This window comes from Crassostrea angulata, chromosome 2 (genome assembly GCF_025612915.1).
Source record: "Crassostrea angulata isolate pt1a10 chromosome 2, ASM2561291v2, whole genome shotgun sequence".
In the NCBI taxonomy this organism is placed as follows: Eukaryota; Metazoa; Mollusca; class Bivalvia; order Ostreida; family Ostreidae; genus Magallana; species Magallana angulata.
Genome location: NC_069112.1, coordinates 20,393,588 through 20,419,464, shown reverse-complemented (window position 1 = coordinate 20,419,464; position 25,877 = coordinate 20,393,588). Strand labels below are relative to the sequence as shown.

General features: G+C 34.0%; 1 protein-coding gene across 6 annotated transcripts in view; it reads right to left on the bottom strand.

The window, feature by feature from the left end:
- LOC128170585 (intermembrane lipid transfer protein VPS13A-like) overlaps positions 1-25,877 on the bottom strand; it is an 87,691-nt gene that overhangs the window by 21,501 nt on the left and 40,313 nt on the right. For 4 of the 6 annotated variants that reach the window (XM_052836360.1, XM_052836362.1, XM_052836363.1 and 1 more), the window contains 33 exons: positions 24,840-24,925; positions 24,295-24,426; positions 23,894-24,027; positions 21,598-21,714; positions 21,318-21,470; positions 20,920-21,090; positions 20,477-20,491; positions 17,971-18,090; positions 17,552-17,677; positions 16,587-16,751; positions 16,126-16,248; positions 15,439-15,585; positions 14,820-14,981; positions 13,812-13,969; positions 13,468-13,570; positions 12,939-13,070; positions 11,120-11,206; positions 10,756-10,872; positions 10,210-10,311; positions 9,491-9,589; positions 9,072-9,134; positions 6,314-6,418; positions 5,257-5,406; positions 4,800-4,931; positions 4,259-4,392; positions 3,919-4,048; positions 3,450-3,572; positions 2,840-2,952; positions 2,439-2,592; positions 1,924-2,058; positions 1,532-1,613; positions 732-801; positions 85-193 (listed from right to left, as the gene is read on the bottom strand). In XM_052836360.1, the coding sequence (XP_052692320.1) occupies positions 85-193; positions 732-801; positions 1,532-1,613; positions 1,924-2,058; positions 2,439-2,592; positions 2,840-2,952; positions 3,450-3,572; positions 3,919-4,048; positions 4,259-4,392; positions 4,800-4,931; positions 5,257-5,406; positions 6,314-6,418; positions 9,072-9,134; positions 9,491-9,589; positions 10,210-10,311; positions 10,756-10,872; positions 11,120-11,206; positions 12,939-13,070; positions 13,468-13,570; positions 13,812-13,969; positions 14,820-14,981; positions 15,439-15,585; positions 16,126-16,248; positions 16,587-16,751; positions 17,552-17,677; positions 17,971-18,090; positions 20,477-20,491; positions 20,920-21,090; positions 21,318-21,470; positions 21,598-21,714; positions 23,894-24,027; positions 24,295-24,426; positions 24,840-24,925 (3,949 nt within the window). The remainder of the gene's footprint in view (positions 1-84; positions 194-731; positions 802-1,531; positions 1,614-1,923; positions 2,059-2,438; positions 2,593-2,839; positions 2,953-3,449; positions 3,573-3,918; positions 4,049-4,258; positions 4,393-4,799; positions 4,932-5,256; positions 5,407-6,313; positions 6,419-9,071; positions 9,135-9,490; positions 9,590-10,209; positions 10,312-10,755; positions 10,873-11,119; positions 11,207-12,938; positions 13,071-13,467; positions 13,571-13,811; positions 13,970-14,819; positions 14,982-15,438; positions 15,586-16,125; positions 16,249-16,586; positions 16,752-17,551; positions 17,678-17,970; positions 18,091-20,476; positions 20,492-20,919; positions 21,091-21,317; positions 21,471-21,597; positions 21,715-23,893; positions 24,028-24,294; positions 24,427-24,839; positions 24,926-25,877) is intronic. The other 2 variants (XM_052836365.1, XM_052836361.1) reach the window with 2 other exon arrangements.

The following is a 25,877-nucleotide window of genomic DNA, read 5'->3' as shown; positions in this document are numbered from 1 at the left end:
CAATGAAGCTCTTGCGAACCTTGCAAAAATTTCTCTTTGTTGTTTACAGTATCAGCTTGTTTCTTAGCTAGAAAATACACCCACCTCCTGATCACGTGACACCTGTTGACTGGAGGTGAAGAAGTCTATTATGTTGTTCAGGAAGCCCTGGTCCACCTTTAACGACATTTCTTGGACCAACACCTTGAAATATCTGAAAAGATGTTCCAACATTGTTTTAAAGTGGTATTTGGCATCTGTCGATATTAATGTGTTTTAAAGTACATTATCATTAAAATACTTTTACCATTTTAGAATTTGCAACTTTTACAATATTTAACCAAAAAATAGCTTTTAAAAATATTTGGAGAGGTAAAAATTGTAAAACCCCCAGCGGGATTCAAACTCATGATGTACAAATTCATAGTAAACACTCTAACCCACTGCGCTATGCTGTTAGGTGAGAATATTGGGAAAGAAAATACTTATATAATTACACTTGGTTTTATTGTTTATTTCGATAAACAATACATCACAACATGGAAGTGTCCCATACCACCTTAATTTCCTTACAATGCTATGGAATGAAGTTTCAAAGACGCTCTAGCTATGGTTTCATTTTTCCTGATGAGTTCAAAATTGTTGATAAGAGCAATATGATGTAGAAAATCTCAGGATAAATCCTTCTGACCTTTTATCTTTGACCTGTAATTTGACCTTGACCTTTCACCCTTTTCAACAACACCACTTACTTAAACTGTTGCATGTTGCTGTGTTCATGTTTCCGTGACAATATGCTGACCTCAGCGAAAGGCTTTGGAACTACAAAATAAACACAATAATTTAACCTCAAACTCAATCCTATTATTTCAAATATATACATGTCTATTCTAAATAATTTGTCATATTTTTCATTGATGCAAATTTTTTTTTTGCTGATTAACTAAAACTCCATTTCAACTAGCCCTTTTTTCACCTTCAATTCTAAATTTTACTCATCTTCCTTGAAGTAAAATTAAAATGCAGATACAAATGGTTTGTTTATCCGATTCAGTCCAAACCACATGAGGTCTGTTCTACATCATTTATAGATTTCATAACCATACTCGGCTCAATTTTTCAATTAAAGTTCAAAAAATTTAAAATTGAGTTTAAATCTTTACCTATTACACTGTCTATAAAACCTGCCTGTCTCATTATGAATAAATAAAATTAATATAATTAAAGAATAAGGCCTAAAAAAAAAAAGTTGTGTGTTTAGGGTAACCCTACCTAACCTACAAAAATGCCCCGATCCTACCATTTTTAGAGGTCTGTTTTTATCAGATTGTGATTTTTATATTATTTCTATCAAAAACCCATTTTTTAAATATGACACAAACAAACACTCTTAGGATTCATGCATAAAAAAATATGATAAAATAAAAAAAAATCCCTACCTACCTAACCTAAATTTTTCATCAGTGTTACCCTAAACACACAATTTTTTTTTATATAGGCCTAATTCTATTATGCCTTATTAGCACAAGATCTCAATAATTGGGTCACTGACCACTGTCTGAGGCGACTGATTTGGGGGGAGGGATGGGAGCCAAGACCGTGGGGAACACATAGATGTAGGTCTGGTTGTCCAGCTGTAACAGACAGAAAGCATCTTTAAGTTATCTACAAGCATGACATCATGATGATTATATATGCTATGACAGTGTATGCATCCTGTGTTGTTTCTATCTGTACAACATACTCATTTGTCTCCCTCTCTCTCTTTCTCTCTCTCTTTCTGCGACTTTGCATATCAAATATCTTAGAACAAGGACATTAAATACCTGGGTAATATTTTATGCACTGGACTCATTTATACTTCAATTATCAAATCAATTAATCCATGTTTTAATATTTAAACTATCACTATTGAATCATTAATCAAATCAATAATTTTGTTACCTGTAGGCGATTGATCTTGGCATGGACCTGAAGTTGATGGGGTGATGTTTTATACTGGATCCACACCCCATCCTGGAAAGATCTTCGAATCCCCCTGTTGTTTGGCTTTATCATCCTCATCTCCTGGAAATTCACCTTGAAGAAAATCAAAGAACTGAATGCACTGACAGGGAGACAATCGAAATAAAAGTACTGAAAGTACTGCACGTACCCCGAGAAACAGACTTCAGATACGCGAGGGATGACCTAAAGATACACTAAATTAAAAGACAGAAAAACCTCCCACATAGACCCACTTTAACAAGTATGTATTGAATAAATCTACTCTTCACTTATACAAAATAAAGACATAATTCAGAACTACATCTATTTTCATCTGAAGTCTCTATTTCTGAACATATACATGTATATGTACAATATTGTAGAATCAGTCAACAAACAAAATCCAAGAATTAGAAGTACTACATAAATTACTAGTTTAATCATTTCAATCACCATTCTCATCGAAAGCTTACCTCCATTTTATTGTCCAGGGCAATTTTCTCTGGTGGACGGTGACCTAATTCTATCTCCATGACATACTTCTGATAGGCTGCCTCCAGTAATCCTGTTGTCTTTCCATTCAGTGCTTTATACCTCTTTTTCTTCTCTTCCCAAATTACTCCAGAACTGTCAGAAACAAAGAAATATGAAGCAAATAAATAGAATAAATATATTATGATACTTGAATCAATTTGAAAAGTCCATGGAGTCACTACGAAACCAAAAGTAGACAAATCTGGATAGATGGATATATAGATAAGACAGGGGGCATAAAACCACACATAATGCCCTGGTACGCAGCATCTGGTGGACATAGCACCTTGTGATAGAGAGAGAAAGAGAGAGAGAGAGAGAGAGAGAGAGAGAGAGATACCTTGTGATGCCGAGGTAAGCAACTTCAGTCTGTGTTGTGTCATTGACCAGGGATACACCCATACTGTGGAGAGAGAGGTTGATCTCCTGCTCAATTCTCTCCAACTCTCCTGCCTGTATAACAAAAATAAAAAATATAGCATACACATGTCAACCATTACAACTTTGCCGTTTGTCTGACATCAATCTTATGTCATTTACTACACTCAGGTGGTTTCACCAATATTTATATATTAGTAATTTTTGAAGACTTTGTTGTTGTGTTGATTCATGAAATTCAGCAAAATCTAATGGTATCTTGGTTAATAGGATCATTGTCCACCAATTTACATATCTTGAAAACTGTTTTTTTTCACTAAATCCATTACAATTGATGCTAATGAGTATCACTAAAACCAGAGTATCCACCTTCATCATATTAATCTCATTCATCCAGTTATTTCCCCTTTCTATCAAAAGCGCACAGCAACAATATTCAAATGGTTAACAATAATGTCTCAAAATTTCAATTATCCAGACATCTCCTCTTTCAATCAGACAGACACATCAACAATTTTGAAACTGTTCAAGTTTCGCATTCATTCAGGAGACATGAGAGTCACTGTACTAACCTCCTGAGCATTAATGGCCACGGCGAGGTCCTCAGTAAACAACAGCACTCTCTGTAGTCCGTCCAGGAAGGAGACCCAGAAAATCTTGGTGTCCGAATCCAGGAAAAAACTGTCTGTACCGTCCTACAAATAGAGACAAATAATACTGTCAAACAAGATTTTTTCTCAGTCTATTTGGCTGTTCTCTTCACATCCACATATCTTTAGTATTAATGATTATAATTTTTTTGTCTTCCTGGAACCACTGAGGTATTTATTTTGTTCAACTATTGCATCTAATTTGACTATAGTTCATATTTAGTTATATCTTTTACTTTTTTACTACATAAAATTTCAATATAATTCTACGCACAAAGCCACAACTGTCTTCTTTATTTGTTAGGTAGACCATGAGTGTAACAAACTCACTTATTAATTCAACAGTCTTCATCATAGTATAAATCTAATTTACACCTAGTATTCTATTTACCTGGATAAGGCTGGTTTTCTGAGATTTCACTTCTCCAGAGCTCCATTCTAGCTCCCTCTTTCCTATGGCATTCTCCCAGGTGTACAGTACACACTCCATGGGATTCACAACGTGTGCCGACTTCTCACCACTAAAAATAAGTAACGCAACTCAAATTGTAGTCATCTACTGTGTAATCAAAATTTCACCAATCTCTTCTTTTCTCTGCGAAAGTTTTACCCCTGACTTGACTGAGATTCTCTCTCTCCCTCTCTCTGACCATATTTTCACCCTCTCTCTCTCTCTCTCTCTCTCTCTCTCTCTCTCTCTCTCTCTCTCTCTCTCTCTCCTGACCACTCACCACTGGTTGTACTTGACGACTGCCCGGTCTGTACTGTTGATCATAAGGACAGTAGCCATGCCTGGTTTATATGTTGTCAAGGATGTTACCGTGGCAGCCTCTGTCACCTGACAGTCCACATTTATTCCTCCAACCTTCACAAGAACAAATAACATTGAACTGAATATACTTAGTCTAAAGAGAAATTAAACATCCCAAAAACACACAAAATATGCATTATTTTGTCTAGTATTAACAATCTCACCAATTATAGTATATCAACGAAAATGGAAGATTCATTTTATAGTGTATGTGCATGTTTCTTATACTTGTAGATATCGTGTATTTTGTTATTTTCTAATTACAAATTCATATGATTGTCATGTAAGTTATAACAGTTGAAAGTTTTTAACAATTTTTCAAGTTAAATAGTAAAGACCTTATAAGTTGTTAGAACTTGTGTCCTAACCTTTCGTATATGAATGCTATATATACAATAAAATATGTTGAAATCAAATCAGAGAATTGTTGAACTTTATGAATATATCAGTAAGTATTTTACCTCATCATCCACTCTCATCAGAGTAGTGTGTGGTTTGTTAAAGTAGAACGGTGTTGTACTATACGCAGACCCGTCAACTTTGGCCACCATTGTCATCTCCTTCCCAGAATGCAATGGCCAAAAGGGCAGACACTGAAGAAACAACAAAGATGAATTACATTTACAATAAACGCTTATATTTCATTAAGGTAGGACCAATTGCAAAATTATGGAGATAATTGAAAATACTGTATAAAGGGAAATATTCGTCGTTTTAATTTTGCCTTTTTCGTCCTCGCTGTCAGCGGGCGAATTTAAGACTGGGCGTATTCTCAGGTATTATTTTATCTCCTTGAAACACAACTATGTTTTGGCGAATTTAAGAAAGGGCCAAACGGTTTGCAAGTAAAGAAGGGCGAAAATAACCAAGGCAAAATTGACCCTCTATACAATTTTTCAATCATTTTTTTCCATTTACTGATTTGGGCGGAATTTGAGTCCATTCATCTTGTTTCGTGGTTTCAGCACACAGCAGTTTGACCTCTGATGTATTCAGCAGCATGTATAGAGGTGTAAACGTACAGATCTTGGTCAGCCCAGAGCTTGAAAGGCGAATTTTTACCCCTGCCTAAAACACAAATCCATTTTATGTTAAATAATGGGAAAAAACGCAGCCAGGACCAAGAATCAACAAGGGTCCCAGACTCATTACCAAATTGTTTCAACTTCAGAATCTGTTCTTTTGCGAGCACCCTCTAGACAATTTATAAAATTTCCAAGACTAATTGATGTGCCTAATTAGATAGATATTTGTATGGAAATTGATGGAATTTAATGTATGAAATTTACAGCCAAATATGATAATTCAAAAATTAACATAAAATATTAGAACAAAACTTATAGAATTGATTTCAATCAAGCTCAAAAAGGTAAAAACACCAAACTTATTGCAATTGTTCAGTCAGACCCAAAGCTAGAGAAATATGGAGAGATGTAAATTCATAAAAGTTTAACATGGTTGAGCACCAAGAGTAAAATTATATAATTCATTACCAAAGTTTACCACAATCTTTTAAGAAATAATATGTGATTCATTAAAAATCCCTTTTTTTCAAAAACCCAAAAGTTTGCTAAGTGACCAAAGTATTCACAGAAATTTTGGTTTCTAAATCAAAATCGTTTACTCACAACTGACTTGTGAAAACTTTAAATGATAAATAAATAATTGCATCCTTTGATATTTGTATGAACAGTGAACAAATTCCCAAACAACTGTTACATATAACATATGGAACATATTCCTAATTAAACGTGAGGAAATAATTTTTGCATAAAATTGCGAGAAGCACCCTTCGAGGATTGCACAATTTGGCCATTATTTTCTGAGAGTTGAGAACTATAAGAAATAATTCAAAAGAGCAAAGTTCCACATTCGAGATTTTATATTCTCGCAATTTGATACATACCAGCGGGATCGCATAATATAGGGAAGAAATAATTTACAGTAAACTTGGATTGTAAAACACTAATCTCACCTCATACACCCTGGATTTGGTTTTGCTTTGGATGGTTCCAGAACTTCCCACTGTATCCAAGGAGAACTTGTCTGACCAATCAGCATCCGCTATCCTTAGCGACGCCTAAATATAATTATATACATTCAGAATAACAATAATGAACATGGTGCAAGAAACACTTTATAGTCATAGAATGGGCTATAATCATTCAAAGAGCTGAGATTTTTATCTTCATACTGGACTTATATTTACAATGGAAGCCACACGCAGCAATGTTAAACTGTCCCGGAGCTAAAAATACCACTGTAAAACGATATTGTTTGAATCAACAGAAATTTACTTTGACTGAGAGTATTCCTTAAGATCTGAATGACATATATTGAAAACAATGTTTAACATTATCAATATTTGATGCATTTTTGTGACGTGACAAGCGTATCCTAATATTGCAACTTATCTTATTAAATCGCATGGGCGCAGGTGATTAATGACAATAAATCAAAAATATTTTTAAGAAATCCTTTGTTTTGTCATATACCTTAAGAATCTTGTTTGTTTATGAAATATACTATTAAAACATTTCATCAAATCATCAAAAGAACCTCAAGGCATATTTTTACTACTAAAAATTTACATAAAATTGGGGTATATCCGTTGGTTTCCCAAGCATGATTCACATTGGTACTTATATTTTCTACCAATTTTATGTAAAATATTTTTAAATTGTATTGATCTTCAACTTGCGCCAAGCTGTTTTTTAAATGCATTGAAATTTCTTCCTTCAGTTGTTTACATATAGCAGGGAGAATCTCTAAACCACTAATTTATAAATAGTCTTAAGTTTTTACTTGAAGCAAAGCTCTAAATCAGCCAATTATTTGATACTGATTATTAAAATGATTGAATTCTATACCTCAAGCATTAACGACAGCATCTATATAGAGGAAATAATCGGTTTTATTACTCCGTTTCAATATAATCCACTTTTAACGTTATGATACACTCCCTGAGAACTCTCGACAGGAATGCAGATTGTGGTGTCAAAGTTAATTTAATATGACGTCATATTGTATGAAATACAGACAAGTGACTTTCTACACAATGCTATGGAAAGCCTTAACATACCGGGCACAAAAATGCCTGGATTAAAAGGCAAATAATTTGTCAGATCCTCTAAATTCAACTCAAACTAAGTAACCTTAATTTAAACAGGCTATTATAACTTCTGTAAAACTTAATATAATTATTGAGGAAATTGTAAACCAGACACTTGGTACCACATCATGCAGAACAAAAGTCATTCAGATTCATCATAAGTCAATTTTGATGGATTTTCTTGGAGTTAACAAACTAAGCATTAAGCATCATCAAATCCTCGGTGAATAATACAGCAAAACCTTTAAAGATGATTCTTCATTTATAAATTCAAGTAAATTTATGAAATCATATCCTCATGAACTTGTAAAATCCATTAAAATTGACCCCAACAAATTTAAATTGTTTGAAAGTAACAGTTTAAATTGTAAAAAAAAAACAAAAACAATATTACAAGAAATTAAAAAACGTTTTCAACTATGACATAAAACAACACTTAATCAATCAATCATTTCCAGTAAATAACATACACTGCAAATCTCCTCACTCCAAACCCCTATCTCCTAAAGAAAAACAAAACAATATATACTGTATATAGGGAAAAACTTGCCCCCTTTTAATTTTCGCCCCTTTCATTCTTGTTATCAGCGGGCAAATTTAAGACTGGGCGAATTCCAATGTTCCAAGCTATTTCTTCAACACACAAGCGAGTCTGGGCGAATTTAAGATGGAGAAAAACCGTTTGCAAGTGTAGAAGGGCGAAAATAACATGGGCGAAAATAATCCTATATGCAGTAATAACTGAGCTTTTAGATTTTTCTTTAATTTCAGGATGATTTATTTAAACATTTGATAACTGGAAATTTGTAAAAGTAAAGTTGAACTTTGGCATCTCAAACACAGAATAAAATGAGATATTTCAAATATAATGGATATGTCAAAGTGATTTGAAGGTCCCAACCACTTATACTTTAAGTATTTAAACCCATTGGCAATATGTCAAATACACGGATATCTCTAAGTTTTTAACCAGTCCCATCCTGTCCGAGAAAATGAGGTTTGACTGTATTATAAAATGAAAATTTACTAATCTTATCTCTTTATCAAATTAAAATGATATGTTTCATCCTCATCCTATGTGATAAATGTATATTAAACAGTTTGAAGACCCTGAGGCAATGTTAGCAATGCCATAAAAATCACAGAAGAAAACCCCTCAGACAGACAACTATTCATGTAACATACTGTAAATTCCTAAATAAACTCAAAGAAACTTATACCTGGCGCATTTATTTACATGGGTTATACTTTGTCATTTGTCTGATATTTATAAAGTATAAGATGTTACATTAAAGTTTATAACAGTTTGGTGTTTATGATATTAAGGGTTTTAAGGTATGAAAGGGATGATAGCCCTTAGTTTATTGCAATAGGCTAAATCAGTTATCATAAAATCCTAAAAATCTAAACTCTTCAAGCAAGAGAAAAAAGAAAGGAAAAAAAATAACAGAATTACTGTTACATAAAACAAATCACAACAAACTCTGCTCAGGTGTTTTGCAAATAAGAAAAACTGTTATATGCCATGCAGTTTAAAATAGAATGAGACCAATTCATATTAAAAGCGAGGGTGTTTTGCCCACTTGACTGGTAGCATTGTTGACTGGTGCCCAGCACTTACTTTACCAACTTGCCGCCATTCCTTCACTTTCTCTTTGGAATTTTCTTTCTGCGGTTTTGTCTCCTTTGTATTTTTGTAAAGAGTATTTCATGTCGAATTATCTACTCTGCATGTTTCTATCATAAAGTAACCCCTAAATTCATACTCAAATGTTAGAATTGTTTTTTCTCATTGATAGTAATTCACATTTTTGAAGTATGATCTATTTTTATTCAGGAGAATGATTTAAAAAGACGACTTGGGGATTTTTCCTGTACCCAATAATTATCAGACTCCTTAATTTCAGCCGTCTTTATTGCTTGGTACCCTCTATGGCTGGTATCCTTATAGACAGCTGACTATTTAAGTCAGATTAACAGAATTTAAGTAGACAATAATGAAAGCTATTAATCAATTACTCTACTGAATGTTATCTATACCTTTTTCTTTCCACCAAGGCAGGTCTTTGGTTTAAAGGAGAAAAAGGCCACCTCCTGATGATCGGGGGAGTGTTCTATAACATCATCAGAATCACTGCCCTGAAAAACCAACAACAGTAAGTCCAAACCTTGTATCCTTGCAAGTCGCAAGTATCAAATTTTTGTCCCAAATCAATAATGAAAAACTGATTCAGATAGAAAAGTACACACTCATAGATATTCAAATAGATAAAAACCTGTGACAAATATTCAAATAGATTTGATTCAAAAGATAAATAGAAAGCTAGAAAGCTAAGAGAGAGAGAGAAAAAAAATAAAAAAAAATATACTGCCTAGTCTATCAGGGCTGCTATTTTATCGATATAACAAATACAAATTTGAAAAATATATTTCATGTCAGAAATTTCAAATGCAAAAGTTTACCAACAACTGACATGTATGGAAACATATATTTGATACAATTCAGTAATTTTTTGTTCTTTGTTTCTTCTTTGTTTATTATTAATATTAACCGTTTGCCTTTGTTAAACCAGCAACCACTGCCAAATCTGGATGAATGTGAGCACGAATGTGTGAGTGGATGAATAAAAAATGGCTTAGAATTATATTATTAAAATGTTTGTATGCATATGAAAAAATAATAAATAAAAAAAAGAGAGAGAGAGAGAGAGAGAGAGAGAGAGAGAGAGTCAGAGATTATGCATTCACAATACACAAACCTTGTAATATAGAGTCATTCCAGTTTTGTTGACCATCCAGTACGGACTATAAATAGACATGTCTAGACATCCCTCATTTTCCTTACAGTGCAGTCCTAAAATCTGTAATAGAGATTTAAATAAATTGTCAAGTCATTACACAAGACTACAGTGCAGTCCTAAAATCTGCAATAGAGATTTAAATAAATTGTCAAGTCATTACACAAGACCTTTAACCTGTGAAAGTGTAAATTAAAGAAAAGCCATTATGGGGATAATAAAACATTCCTCACTGTCTTAATTTACAGTGCAGTCAGTTTTGTAATATAGTATTTAAAATGTCTTAATTTACAGTGCAGTCAGTTTTGTAATATAGTATTTAAAATGAAATTCAAACTTTGACTAGAAATATTAAAACATCATTTACTGTTTTTAGAGCATAGTTCTCAAAAGACAATTTCAGCATATATGGTTCATGTAACAAGTTCATTGGAATTGAAGTTAAGTTCATTGCATTCGGTCATGATTAATGAAGTACACTTTACATAGTGTACGATAAGGCCTTACCAAGGAAATTTTCTGGGGTCCTTTGAATAAGGCACTGAAGGTCCACATGGATAGTTCCGGAAACTCCGTGGAGAGAAGCTGTGTTCCATGCCACTCCAGATCTTGATACGCTGGGATCTACAGAAAATTTTTTCAAAAAAAAAAAATATATTGAGAATTAAAAATAAATATGAACAACAGTTTACGCTGCATATTTGCAAAAATTAATGCTGAATTCATAATTTTTAAAAAATCTTTTATGGTCAAAATTTTTTTTGCATAATACCACAGACGTTAAAACAACTCTACCTTAACATACTGAATTATATTTATTTAACAATGTTTTGCCCGAGACCCTATCCGGAGGCCCATCAGACCTAATTACCTTGACTTCTATGTGGGAATGCCCTGGCATGGCGTGAAGCAGTGGTTTGTTCTCTCCTTTACCTAGGGACACCTCCGATGCCATTCCCTTGGGAAAAATAATTAATATGAATCTTCCATTCTGCATTCTATCTTAAAGCTGCTTGGTCCGATTTTTTTGTGATTACAGTATCAAATTTTTTTTCATACAAATCATTTATCTGAGAAAGTTATGGACTTCCTCCTATTTACACCAGCAAAATCAGTCTTTCAAAGTTAGAAATATTCAAAGTAAATAAAAATAATTTCTCTTTGGGCAAATGAAAAAACAAACAAAAATGCATCACGGGAATGATTAGACAAGTGAAAAGCTGTCAATGTGACAGCAAACCGGGTTTTCTTTTATGTAAACTGTATCCATAATCCATGTCAACCCTTATCCAGTGAAATGGAGTACCCTACATGTATATGCAACATTTTGCCAAAAAATGACTAAGTTCAAAAGCTAGTATTTTTTTCATGAATTATCGGAAATCAAAATCCTAGCAATTTGCACACCTCTGATGTATGCACAATTGATCTGCAAAAGAGCAACTTCCTATCTTGAGAACTGTAGGAGGAGTTATCCGTACAATGAGGGTACCCTATATGCAATATTTTGCCAAAAAATGACTAAGTTCAAAAGCTGGTATCTTTTCGATTAATTATCGGAAATCAAAATCCTAGCAATATGCACACCTCTGATATATGTACAATTTATCTGCAAAAGAACAACTTCCTATCTTGAGAACTGTAGGAGGAGTTATCCGTACAATGAAGGTACCCTATATGCAATATTTTGCCAAAAAATGACTAAGTTCAAAAGCTAGTATTTTTTTCATGAATTATCGGAAATCAAAATCCTAGCAATATGCACACCTCTGATATATGTACAAATTATCTGCAAAAGAACAACTTCCTATCTTCAAAACTGTAGGAGGAGTTATCCGTACAATGAAGGTACCCTTTTGGCAGCTGCCCGCCCACCCACCCGCCCGCCCGCCATTTTCACCATTTCAATAACCGGATTTTTCCGTTGGAAAACCCGGCTAAAAAGGAAACTGATTGGTTTCGTCCCCTGACTGATTGGGGTTATTCAACCCGCATGCTATGCATCGATTGTAAAGAAAGCAGACTTTGGAAATATTAGCAAACAAAACGTACACATGTTTATTTGTAATTTGTCTGATCATTTCGACCTTTATTTAAAGCAAAGCGATATCAAATTCGTAATACAACCATACCCGTCTCTGTGAAATTTAACATGAGGCAAAATAACGCGGTACCTTTTAATGTTTTTTGTTTTGTTAGCAAATTTTGTACGTATTTTTCTTCATTGAAATTTGGCATAATTGACGGGTAAAACTACTGCAATGTCTTATTATTATACATATACTAATTAAGCATAGCAATCGTTTAAAAGTGTGCATAAAATTTGATATAAAATCGGACCAAGCAGCTTTAATTTTCAAATGAAAAATTTAAAATTACTAGTCTATGTTCTCTTTCATAAAGAAAATGTATTTGAATTTACAATCATTTTGGAAATTAATATCAATCTAAATTCACCATAGATTTAGGAATCTGATGAAAATGTATTTCATCTCTGAGCAGAATCAACTGTATAATACATGACATAGGCCATTGAAAAAACTTAATTAAAAAATTTAATTTACCAAAAAATCAAATCACATTTCATTGTTTCTGACAGTCATTCAATTTTAAAGCATGCCTGAAATCAGAGCAGTAATATTTGTTTTAATATAGTGGTTACTGTACTTTATGAAGAGTATGTAGCATACCTCTAGGAGGAAGGTAACGGGAATATTCAGCAGGTTGTGGAACACGATGGTGGGAGACAGATGGAACAGGTAAGTCTTGGCCGACAGTTTCTCCGTCTCATCAAAGTAGACGTTAATCACCTCAGACCTCACCTGTATTCAATGAAGAGAAATTAAAATTCTTACGTCCCCTGAAACACTTTTAAAAGGGAGAGTTATCATTAAGAAAGATAGAGCGTGACAAGTTTCGAAAAAAAGTTTTCCATGAATTCAATGGAATGTTTTAAAGATATAATTGCAACATTGAGAATGGTATTTGGCACAAGTTCTGAAAATATCATTTTACTCTGTCCCTTTGACAGAATCAGCAACATCATGACTATTTTTTTGGCATGCTCTACTAAAACTTGTATGTACAAATATTCTAGATTATATTTTCATTTTTGCAAGATCAATTTTTACAGACAAATTAAAGGTAAGAAATTCAAGGATTTTCATATTTCATTAAAATTATTGACAGCATGTTGCCTTCTTAATTGATTTCACTTACACAGATGACATAATCGGAGCCATCCTTGAATTTACAGGAGAGGTACACTTTGGGAGAGTTCTCTGCACCTCTCCAAGAGAATGGGGTCTGCGACATTTCACACCTGGATAACAACAAAAGAGTAAATTCATTTTAAATCAGAAGACAACGTCTTAATATGCCAGTTTGATTCTTGTACATTTATAATGGATATCTATTAAACTTTAATTTGCATTTCTTGTACCTAGAACTCATGGCCAACATTTAGTATTTGTCTTAAATTCTGCATTTTTTTTGGTTGCTTTACATGAATTTTCTAGGTTTTTTTTAATGCACTGTAATACATTAATGCTATAAGTACTTACCCACTGTCCTTAGGTTTCAGGAGGAAGTAACCTTCCGGGGTGTAGACGTCAGACAGGGGGACGTGAAACTTCTCTCCGGGCTCAATGACCCCGCACGACTTCACATCCTGTCCGTGCCGGGAAAACAGCTCCACAGCATTAGGGAGGTGGTTCTTCATCTACAACCGACCAAAGGAATAAATCCTGCATGAACATTAATCATTTAATGATTAACTTGCCAGCTAATCAGCTAGGAGATCTAAACAATTTCAGATTGCAACTCTGTTACTGTGGAATCATTAGATTTCGTGGTGGCTCAATTTTCGTGGAATTCGTGGGTTCCTCTCATCCATGAATTAAAATCCTCCACGAATTAATAAATTAGGGTAATAAAGTGATATTTCCTTTGTAGGTTTTAGAGAATACACAAAATTACGTCCCCACGAACCTGTAAAATTTAAGCAATCCACGAAAATTGGCCCCCACGAAATTAAATGATTCCACAGTAATCTATAGCCAAACTATGAAATCAATTAGAACCATTCTAACAAGACCTTGGACTATCAGTAGGGCATCACCCAAAGTCCAAGCTCTTGTAAAAATGGCTCTAATTCTGCATGAGCATTTAATATTCAAAAGACACACAAGTCTTGATAATTCCATACTTCAATAGATCTGATAAAGTTATAGTCAGTAAGACCTAATATAAAAATTTGTGTGTTTAGGGTAACACTGATGAAAAAAGTAGGTTAGGTAGGTAGGGATTTATTTTTATTTTATCTTTTTTTTTTCTGCATGAATCCTTAGAATGTTTGTTTCTGCTATATTTAAAAACGGATTTTTTAATAGAAATAATAAAAGTTCACAATTGGAAAAAAACAGACATCTAAAAATGGTAGGATCGGGCATTTTTGTAGGTTAGGTCGGGTTACCCTAAACACACAACTTTTTTTTTAGGCCTAAGTTAGACAATGTTTCTTTTTAAGTTATAGGAGCAAACACAACCCCTTCAAGCAAGGGCCACTCTACCTGTACAATGGAGCGAAGATGAAGAATCTTCTGACCAATGGGAGCCTCAATACTACAGACTACGGCCCACGTATCGCCTGGATACGTCTTATGGTTGACTGGGTACAGTCGTCTCTCAGAACGTTTTATTGTCACCTCTCGCGTAGCTCCAAATTGCTCAATCTGTAACATACCAATAGATTAACACCATTTTTTTGGTCATGCACAAGTGATAAAATTCCATGAGTTTTAATAAACATCTTTAGAAATACACATACATTCACAACATTTTTCTATTGCAAAGTCATTGACAACATAATCTATTAGACTACATGACTATGATTCTTTTCCATGAATATGTTGTCAGATCCACAAGTTTCAATGAATACATGTATGTATATTCTTATGCCTTTAATATTCCCTTGATGCAATAATTTCAGACAAAGATCAAATAATTGAAAACAAATTATTTGCATGCATTTTCTGTACTATAACTTGTGATTTTAAAGGTTGTATATTTTTTGCTGAATTAAAACAACACAAAAACAAGATCGAATTGAACAAGACTAACTAAGAACGCAACTTTTTTTTAAGAGGGTTCTTATATATGTTAAAATTAAGCGTAGATTGAGTATCACACCTGAAAGATGAACTTTTTCTCGTCGCCCTCCTGCGTGGCTTTGATGACCGATGCCTGTCGTTTCAGTACAGCCTTTTGCCGTCCATAAAGAGGAAGTGATTGATCTGTTTCCAGGGTCACCTTGCCATTTTTCACTTCAGGAGGCATCTGAATAGAACAATATTTTGAAATTAGCAGATTGAGGGTCTAGCAACACCAAAACTTCCTCAGGATACATTACCACATTTGTCCTTGAAAATATTTTTGACCTTAAAATTGGTTTAAAAAACTGACAATTTCACCACTTTATTTTACAAGAAGAATGAACTGTTAACTAAATTTTAGTCTCCGTTTTGTCAACTTCAAACTTTAATAGAAAGAAAAATTAATGTTATTGAAAAACAAGTTTGACCAAATCAACATCCCATCATCCAGCCTCTGATAACCCCCCATACTGTGGTTTCATCAATATTCGCTGAAAACCAATTTTCGTGGATTTCGTTGTTAAGTTTATCCATGAAATTTAATGCTCATTGAAGTGCAATTTCTACTATTAATTTGTACTGATGGGGTCATTGGCCATGAATTTACGTATCCTTGAAACTGTGATTTTCACTTAATCCACGAAAATTGATACCCTTGAATATCAATGAAACTACAGTATAAATTGGTATAAATAGAGTGATACACACAATAACGACTACTGACCTCAAAAGCATTGTCCAGTTTGAGAACAACAGGTAGTCCTGTGTTGTTGTAGATGACGTAAGGTGACAGGATCTTCCCTGCCTCTTCTGCTGGCGCAACAAGTCTGTAGGCATCTCCAAATGCCTAAAATGTAATTGATATATAGTATATAAATGGTATTGTAGATTAGAAGTCATTTCAAAAATCCTCAAATGAAGCAAGAAGTCTGTAAAAATATGTGAATGCTGTGAGAGAAATTGTACAGTGAATGTTACATATTTGCAAGAAAAGCAAAATGGAGATATACAATCAATTAAGGCTCTCTAATCCCCCCACCAGAAAAAAATAATTTATATAGAAATTAATAATATTATAAAATTGTAACAAATAAAAATTTCTTAAAATGTATTTTGCAGTTCAAGCAATCCATTTTCATATTCTCAAATCTTGAATCCACAATAATAACCCCCTCTACTGCCTACCTTAGCCAAGTTGTTGAGGACCTCCAGACAAGTCTTTGTAACAGTCACTTCCATTGGATCGTTGGAGCGGACGTTGATTGACATTTTGGGCGGGGGTAACACAATGTTCTTGGAGTCTTCATCCTCTTCATCATCCTCCGGGGCTAGTTCATCATTCTTCGTTACCTAATATATTAGGACAGACCTCATTAATTAAAAATTTGATAAGAAGTTCAACTATCTTTTTACATTTTTTTGTTCTTTCTGAATTCTTGTGCAGTATTTTTTTTTCTATTATCAATCACCTTTTTATGAATCCTCTTCAATTAATCACAAATCCTAGTACTGAATATTCACTACAGACAATCCCAGATTCTAGGCAAATACTCCCACCTGTAAACTCAGACCCAACATAATACAAACTATCCTGACATATTTACCAATCAGTAATACCAGATCTTACTCAATATTTCCGGTATGATTCCAGATTCCACTTAATATTTTCTACCAGAAATCCATAAATATCATCTTATATTTTCTACATGAAACCCCAAATACCAGACCAAAACAATATTTCTTCAAAGTTATCCCAGATCCCACTCCATTATATATTCCTACCCATGATCCCACATCCCACTCAATACATCCTGTCTGTAATCATAGATCACAATGTCATAAACCAACCTGTAGTCCCAGATCCCATTCATTGACATAAACTAATCTGTTGTCCCAGATCCCATTCAATGATACAATCCTACCTGTAATCCCTCATTCCTACCTGTAGTCCCAGATCCCACTCATTGACTTAAACTAACCTGTAGTCTCAGATCCCCTTCAATGATACAATCCTACCTGTAATCCCTCATTCCTACCTGTAGTCCCAGATCCCCTTCAATGATACAATCCCACCTGTAATCCCTCATTCCTACCTGTAGTCCCAGATCCCCTTCAATGATACAATCCTACCTGTAATCCCTCATTCCTACCTGTAGTCCCAGATCCCACTTCTTCATTTTCCCGTTCTCTACGACTGGTTCCACAAGGGACTCCCAGACTGACAACTTCTCATTGTAGAACGCCACCTCCAGCCGCATGTTACTCTCCACTTCAAGCTGAATAATACAAGCAAGTTCATAGGCTTAGTATCTGTGTGTGTAGGGGGTGGGGGATTAGAGGTTTCAAATTGTACACTCTAATAATGTACATTATCAATTGCATACATTCATTGCCCTTTAAACTAAACTAAAGGAAAAACCATCTACAGGACCAACATTCCTACTAAACTCTATCCTAAGATCCAATGTTAAATGCCAGAGGACAGGGACTTGAGAGGGTTATCCACCTCTGACAGATATGTTGAGTATGATGATTTCGCTATATTTGCAAGATAAAACAAGTGACCTACCTTAGAACTCCAGTCCCTGACCTGGGCGTCAAACGAGGTCTCAGCAATGAGCAGGGGTACAGTACGCTTCCCCACCCCTCCCTCCAGCTTCACCACGATGTTGGGGACCTTTATTATCAGCTGTTAACAGACACAGAAATCATATCTCAATCAGCAAAGCTTTAAAATGCTCACAAATTTTCATTATTAATTATGTTATGTATAATTAATCTATATAATATATACATTGTAACACTGTCTTGTTCTACTTCTAAAAAGTTGCAGGTAAAAACTAATCATTGTTTTCTCGAAGAAATACTTAATATAATACCTAATTGGCATGAACAAATAATTCAAAACAACTTTTTTTTCATAAAATGAAAGGCATATCCATGTTTTGTAATAATAGTAATGAAGACTTAATCACCTAAACCTTGCTGTACAAATTATTGCAGAATGTTAGATTAAACACAATTTAATTTAATTGTGGGTGATCCAATAAGTCAGATCTCTGTGTCACTTTGAGATACAGTAACTGTAAACAAACTTTTTTTGGTGATAATTTTGCTTTGCGATTTGCGAGATAAACTGGTTCATGGTGACTTATTTTCTTGAAAAAGCTTTATCAACAGCCATGTCATCATAAATTTCTCTCACTCAAATAAAAGTTAGTTTACAATATACTGACGGTCAAAAAAACATACCGTATATCCTTGTCACAAAATTTGCTAAAATGGGGAAATTCTGTAACATTTTTAATTTGCGTCTGTCATTTTTTTGCGATTTTATAAGTTTGTTATAGAAAATGATACAGTATGTGATTTTTGCATATTCAATTATTTGCTATTTCAAAGAGATCACGAAAAAAGCGAAGAGTAGATCATCGCAAAAATTACCGGATATACGGTATATAATTTTATAACATTAAGCACATCAATGTCATATTTTGATTACATACAGATCTATAAACTAATGAGAGACAGTAAGTGTATTTAAAAGTGTTTATGCATTACAAGTGTATTATCAAGTGTCTGCACGAAAAATAAAGATCAGAGAAAATCACACAGTTTCGAAATCTACCATTATCTTCAGAAACGCAAACACCATATTGTAACATTATTTGAGGCAAACAAGAGAAGCACTCATTTGTATACAAACCAACCTTTATCAATTCATGCATTCTCTAAATATGTAGCAATCACAATATCATTCAGATATTAAATATAAAATGAATTCAAAAGATAATGCGTTTTTTGAGCATGCGTTTTTTCTTAAGGCATCAGCTATTAAAATTTTGAAGACATAACACCCAACTTGAGAGACGTTAACTTTGTATAAATTTTTCTCACATAAAATGTTAACTCATAATTATTTAGAAATCAACAACATGGGCAAAAACATTTTAAAAATTTTAAATCGAATGGTGGAAAGGGTTACCGGTAGGTGGAAGTTGAGATCAAAGGAGGGGGATGTTGGAGTTGGGGAAGGGAAGTAAATTCAATGCACTGCAACAACCCACAAAGCATTGACATGGCATGAACAGGGAAAAATAAACAGTAAAACACTTATTGCGAACATACTTATAATGAATTGACGTTCACAGTGAAGTGAATTTTAAGTTGTAAACTTAATGGATATAACGAATTATGCTCATAACTAAGCGAAATCGCCTGTCCCTTGCAGTTATAACTATGTTTTACTGTAAATGTAAATTTCTTAAAGCTGCTTGGGCCCAATTTTTTGGTTATTATAGTATCAAATAAATTTCCATACAAACCATTTATCTTAGAAAGTTATGGACTTTCTCCTATTTACACCAACAGAATCGGTCTTCTTTCAAAGTTAGAAATATTTAAAGTCAATAAAAATAATTTCTCTTTGGGCAAACGAAAAAACAAACCAAAATGCATCATGGGATGTTTAGAAAAGGGAACTGTTTAGTTTCGTCCCCCGAATGATTAGGGCTATTCAACCCGCATGCTATGCATCGATTGTAAAGAAAGCAGACTTTGGAAATATTAGCGAACAAAACGTACACAGGTTTATTTGTATTTGTCTGAACATTACGACCTTTATTTATAGCGATGTCAAATTCGTAATACAACCATATCCCTCTTGACGTCAGGGGCAAATTTTAACATGAGGCAAAATAATGCAATACCCTATTTATGTCGTTTGTTTTCTTAACAAATTTTGTACATGATTTTTCTCATCAAAATTTGGCCAGGAAAACTACTGCAATGTCTATTATTATACAAATACTAAGCATAACCATCGTTTAAAAAACGTGCACAAAATTTGATTTAAAATCGGACCAAGCAGCTTTTAAATGATTGATATAGGAACAACATTTTACATGGCAGAAACACACATATACCTGTACACAGGTGATGGGGGATGCTGATTTGGACCATGATGAGTACAATAAATCATGCATTAGGACAGTTACAATGAGACAATGAGACAGGTACAATATAACAACAACAGTATGAGTCGTGCAGTCGTGCAGAACATTGCTTTTAATTACCATTTCAGAGGGGCCCTAGAATGAACCATATACAGAACCAATGAAAAACTAGTTAGCAAAGAGTAGGGATTAACTGTTAGTTAACAAGCTAAGTCATTAGTAAGTTGTTAATCATAGATGGGGATTTAAATATTATTTCTTAAAAGAAAAGAATCTCTCCATATTTCTTAAGAGAGTTATCACTGATTCTCATTAAAAGTTGATAATGACATACTGCGTCGCAATGTCAGAGAACTATACGAACATCTGGTACATATAACTGAGCGGTGAAGGTTTCATTTTTTTAATAAGATAATATCTGAAACAATACCTAATGGGAATTTTGCATTTATCTGACTCACATACATGTATATATTTTCAGGAATTCAAAACAACAAATGGACTCCATCATATTACATTTACAATAAAATACACCATTAAAACTATCCTAGATTTATACTAACTTGCTCTCCGCGCTCAATCTCGTCTAATGTGATATCGGGAGAGAACATATCAATGTCTGGTAATTCCTCCGCTGACGGATCCTTCAGGAACCAGAATTTCCGCTCCGAGAGTTTTTTTGTATTCCACAAATCTGCCGGAACTTTCTGCTTTTCCTTGTCATTTTCTGATTCCTTTTAATAAAGAATTTCGATCATCAATCACATCTTGCCAAGTCACTGTCAAAGACTTATGGTACTTCTACTTTGTATGTTAATTTTTCTGAACAAATCATCAAATATTGAATAGATTATTCAAGACTTACTACCTGAGAAAGGTTTTAATTGAGAGGGGCTGAGAAGATTTGTTCAGACTTACTCCCTATAGGAATTACAACTGGATAGATTCTGTTAGGACTTACTTCCTGTTTGGATAGATTTGCTGTAATGAGAGTGATCGTTCTTATTGTTCGGGGTGAAATATTGAGTATGAGATCAGATGTGGAGATGTCCATGTGGGGGGATTTCCCTTGCGGCGTCTTGCTGTAGAAGGATATATCACAGGGATTCAGGATCTGCAAAACCAGATATCAAATGGGTCAGGCAACTTGAAATCAACTAGCAATTTGATTAAAATGCTGGAATCACAAAATTTTGAACTCAAATTAAGGAATCTTCAGAAAGTTTTATGTAGTACATTACCTGAGCCCTGCGTTTCTCTCTCTCATTAAATATGGCCGAGGCAATCTGTAGACTGTTGACACTGGCGGACATATCCTGGGTTTCCGGCGTCACCCTCATTCTGAACTCCACCCCCATCTGTAAATTGAAAGGATGTAGACATCTGAATCACCAATACAATAAATTTATATATTCATTCTTTTACGCTATCACATTTGTACAGGTCAAAGTTGACCGATAAGCAAATTTCACTTAACTATTATACATAGCAGCAATAATAGTGGACAAATCTTGAGTATTTTATATATACATGTACAAAGGATCAAATATTCAAATCATGACACAAAAAATTTATGATACGTAAGAATTACTTTTGCTATTTTTCATATATATATATAAACAAATTTTTGAAAACAATTTTTCTCTCGAGGAAGAAATCCTGAAAGTGAAGAGGTTAAGGAACACAAGAAGGGGTGGGGCTAGAGATATTGATATCTCATTCATACAGTCACCAAACATCAATTTTTAAGTTTATCATACACTGAGCAGAGGGAATGACCCCTATGCCTGATATCTACTGAGAATTTGGAGGTTGATATCTATACCGGATATAACCAGATATATCATTTATACATCAATAAGAAGGAGTGATCAGTTGGAAATATTTGATATCTACTAGAGATATCCACATTGAGTAGATAGGAGTTGACATCTCGGTTTAATGTACAGAATTTGAATGAATAGAAATTGATACCTATGGCAAATATTTGATTAAATACATACTCTGAGTGGCAGTACTGTGATTTCTAAAACAAATATTTAGTTACATACACAAAATGAGTAGAAGTGTGTTGGAGGCTATGGATATCAATTTTATTTTTAAAACTAATATGTACACTAAGTAGCAGTCAATTATTTACTTAACACATATACCGAGTCCATCTGATCCTTATCCTATCTTTATCAGATACAGTCGACAGATTTATATATACACTAAGGAGTGGAGGGTTGATATCTACACGTCAAGATATCTGGTTTTATATAAACACTGAATAGGAATGACTGAGTTGACATCTACAACAGATATCTGGCTAAATACATTAACTTCGGAAAAATGATATGACATTTACCACAGATATCTTGATTACTGCATACACTGAGTAGTAATGAGTTGAAATGGACAAAAGATATTTGGCTTTATACATACACATCACAGTAATGAGTTGATTCCTACTTCAGATATTTGGCTTAAAACATGCACTTACCACAACACATAATAGTAATGAGTTGTTAACTAGAACAGATATCTGATTCAAAACAGAGACTGGGTAGGAGTGAGTTGATACTACATCAGATATCTGGCTTAATATATACACCTAGCAGTAGAGAGTCGATTTCTACACAAGATATCTAGTTCAATACATACACTGATTAGTCATAAGTTGACATCCAAAAGTCTAGAGATATCTGGTTCTAAATCAATACATACAAGAATAGAATTCCTGGGTCCCCCGCCTGTCAAGCAGTATACTAGTATCGAGTCTATCGACCAAGGCTGATTTAGGAACTTGACCAAGGTATTAGTGGTATAAACATTTGGTATAAATTTAATGAAAATCCGTCAAAATTTGTAGGCATGAGAGTGCTTACAAGGTCAATTTTTGTATAAAACGGAGTCATTATTGTGGTCAAAGTCCCATAACTCCAACAAAAAGTATCGACCAATGCTGATTTTCGAACTTGACCAAAGGATGAGTGGTATAAACATTTTGTATAAATTTAATGAAAATCCGTCAAAATTTGTAGGCATGAGAGTGCTTACAAGGTCAATTTTTGTATAAAACAGAGTCATTATTGTGGTCAAAGTCCCATAACTCCAACAAAAAGTATCAACCAATGCTGATTTTCGAACTTGACCAAATATTAGTGGTATAATCATTTGGTATAAATTTAATGAAAATCCGTCAAAATTTGTAGGCATGAGAGTGCTTACAAGGTCAATTTTTGGATAAAACGGAGTCATTATTGTGGTTAAAGTCCAATAACTCCAACAAAAAGGATCGACCAATGCTGATTTTCGAACTTGTCCAAGGTAATAGTGGTATAAACATTTGGTATAAATTTAATGAAAATCAGTCAAAATTTGTAGGCATGAGAGCGCTTACAAAAAAGTGTGACGGACGGACGCACGGACCCACGGACACACGGACGGACGCCCGGCATTTTTATGTCCCCGCTCTGCGTTGTGGCGGGGGACAAAAATACACATAATAGTAATGAAATGATATCTACACAAGATATCTGGTTCAATACATACACTGAGTAGGAGTGAGTTGGAGGCGGGGTCCATCTGGTCCTCTATCAGGATGATCTCTGGTGTCTCCATGCTGACAGTTACTGACATCTCACTTGTAGGGGGAGGAGGGGGCGGAGGTTTGGATGGTGTGGCCACTGTCAATCAAAAACTTGACATATCATATTACATAGAAAATCAAGTGGAGTAAATCTTATCACGGGGAGATGAGGCTGAGGTTTATATGGTGTAGCCACCGTCATTTAATAATAACCAATATCATACTATATGTACATAGAAAATCAAACTTTTAAATTGAAAAGAAGCAATGAAACACCAAATAAAACCAGATTTACTTATGAATCATATGTTTTTCACTTATTGTTATTAGTTCAATCTGTCTGTTTGTCTCTCTTAAATTGTACCTTTGGAGTGGGCGTTTCCTGTAGTGGGCGGGGCAGGTTTGGAGTCTGGGAGTCCACTGGTGAAGAAGTCAGCGAGGGGCATCAAGAAATCCAGACAGACCACCACCCGAATACTGCAAACCTTCACATTCACTGAAATACAGAGAGAAATGCTAGCTTTATTTAATGTTATTACAGCATTGCAAATATTGGGGCATCAGAAAACCCAGACACACCTCCACCTCCTCTCTCTCCCTTACATGGCACATTTCTTCTACAATAATTTGAATGACCGGCCTTTTCCATTCTCTCTCTCCTATCTCTCTATCATCTTCATTCTGTGTAGGATCCTGGGTACATCTATAATATAAATACTAGTAATCCCTCTCTCTCTCTCTCTCTCTCTCTCTCTCTGCTACACCCACAATCTTTATTCTGGCTGGGATCCTGAGTGAACTGTACATCTATCATCTCTCTCTCTGTCTGTCTGTCTGTTTGTCTGTCTCTCTCTCTCTGTCTGTCTGTCTGTCTGTCTCTCTCCCTCTCTCTCTCTCTGCTACACCCACCATCTTTATTCTGGGAGGGATCCTGAGTGAACTGTACATCTATCATATCATTCTTCTTCCCTCCTGAGGTCACTCTCTCTATCATCCTGAAAAAAATCAATGTCAAGATCTTGAAAAGGGAGACCAAAAATATCAACTCTTGACTACATTTTGATTTGAAAATGAGATATATGGATGTACAGATACAGATGATTTTATTGATGCCACATATTGACAGAATGAATTAATGCACAAGAATGAATGAATGGTAAATATATAATGCAAATATTTGATACTTTATTTATTATCAATATCAATTCAGTTGGATGAATGGGACACATTTATATATATAAATATACAAAACTTGCAATGCATAGAGTGTATGAAGATTTTTCAAGGCATCTGAGAATTTCAAGTGATAGTTGTACATAATCAAATTCCATTTTGTTTTACTGCTGAAAGGAAATTCAGAGCTAAAAACATGCTAGATGATAGATTTTCATAGGATGAAGCTTTATGATTTTTTTTATTAATATGTTTATAAATGAAAGATACAAATGAAAGAAAAGTTAGTTTGAAAAAAAATAGATAGAAAGTCGTAATCAAAGAAAAATTTAAAAGACAATTATATTCTCTACATATCATTAGCATGCAGATATGATAGAATGATAAACTAGGAATAAAACCCCAAATGTATCATACTTAGCTGTATGCTCTTTTATTTATCATAATTATCTGACATTGCTTTGATATTTTCTGTCAATAACTGTATGTGCTTAATAGGATACATCTACAGATCAGAAACTAAAATATACAGGAATCCGAAACAAATCCATGACATCAATTTTTTTATATAAAAATATTGCTGTTAAATAAATGCAAAATAAAAAATAAACTAACTACAGTTATGGTAAGTACTGAACTTAATATTGACAAATACCCCTAATGAACACAGCAGTTAATCAGAATAGAAAACAAGGGAAATTGGCCAACAGTTGGAATTCTTAATAATATGTGTTTTTGACAATGCAAGATGATCCAATACAAAACAATTGTTAT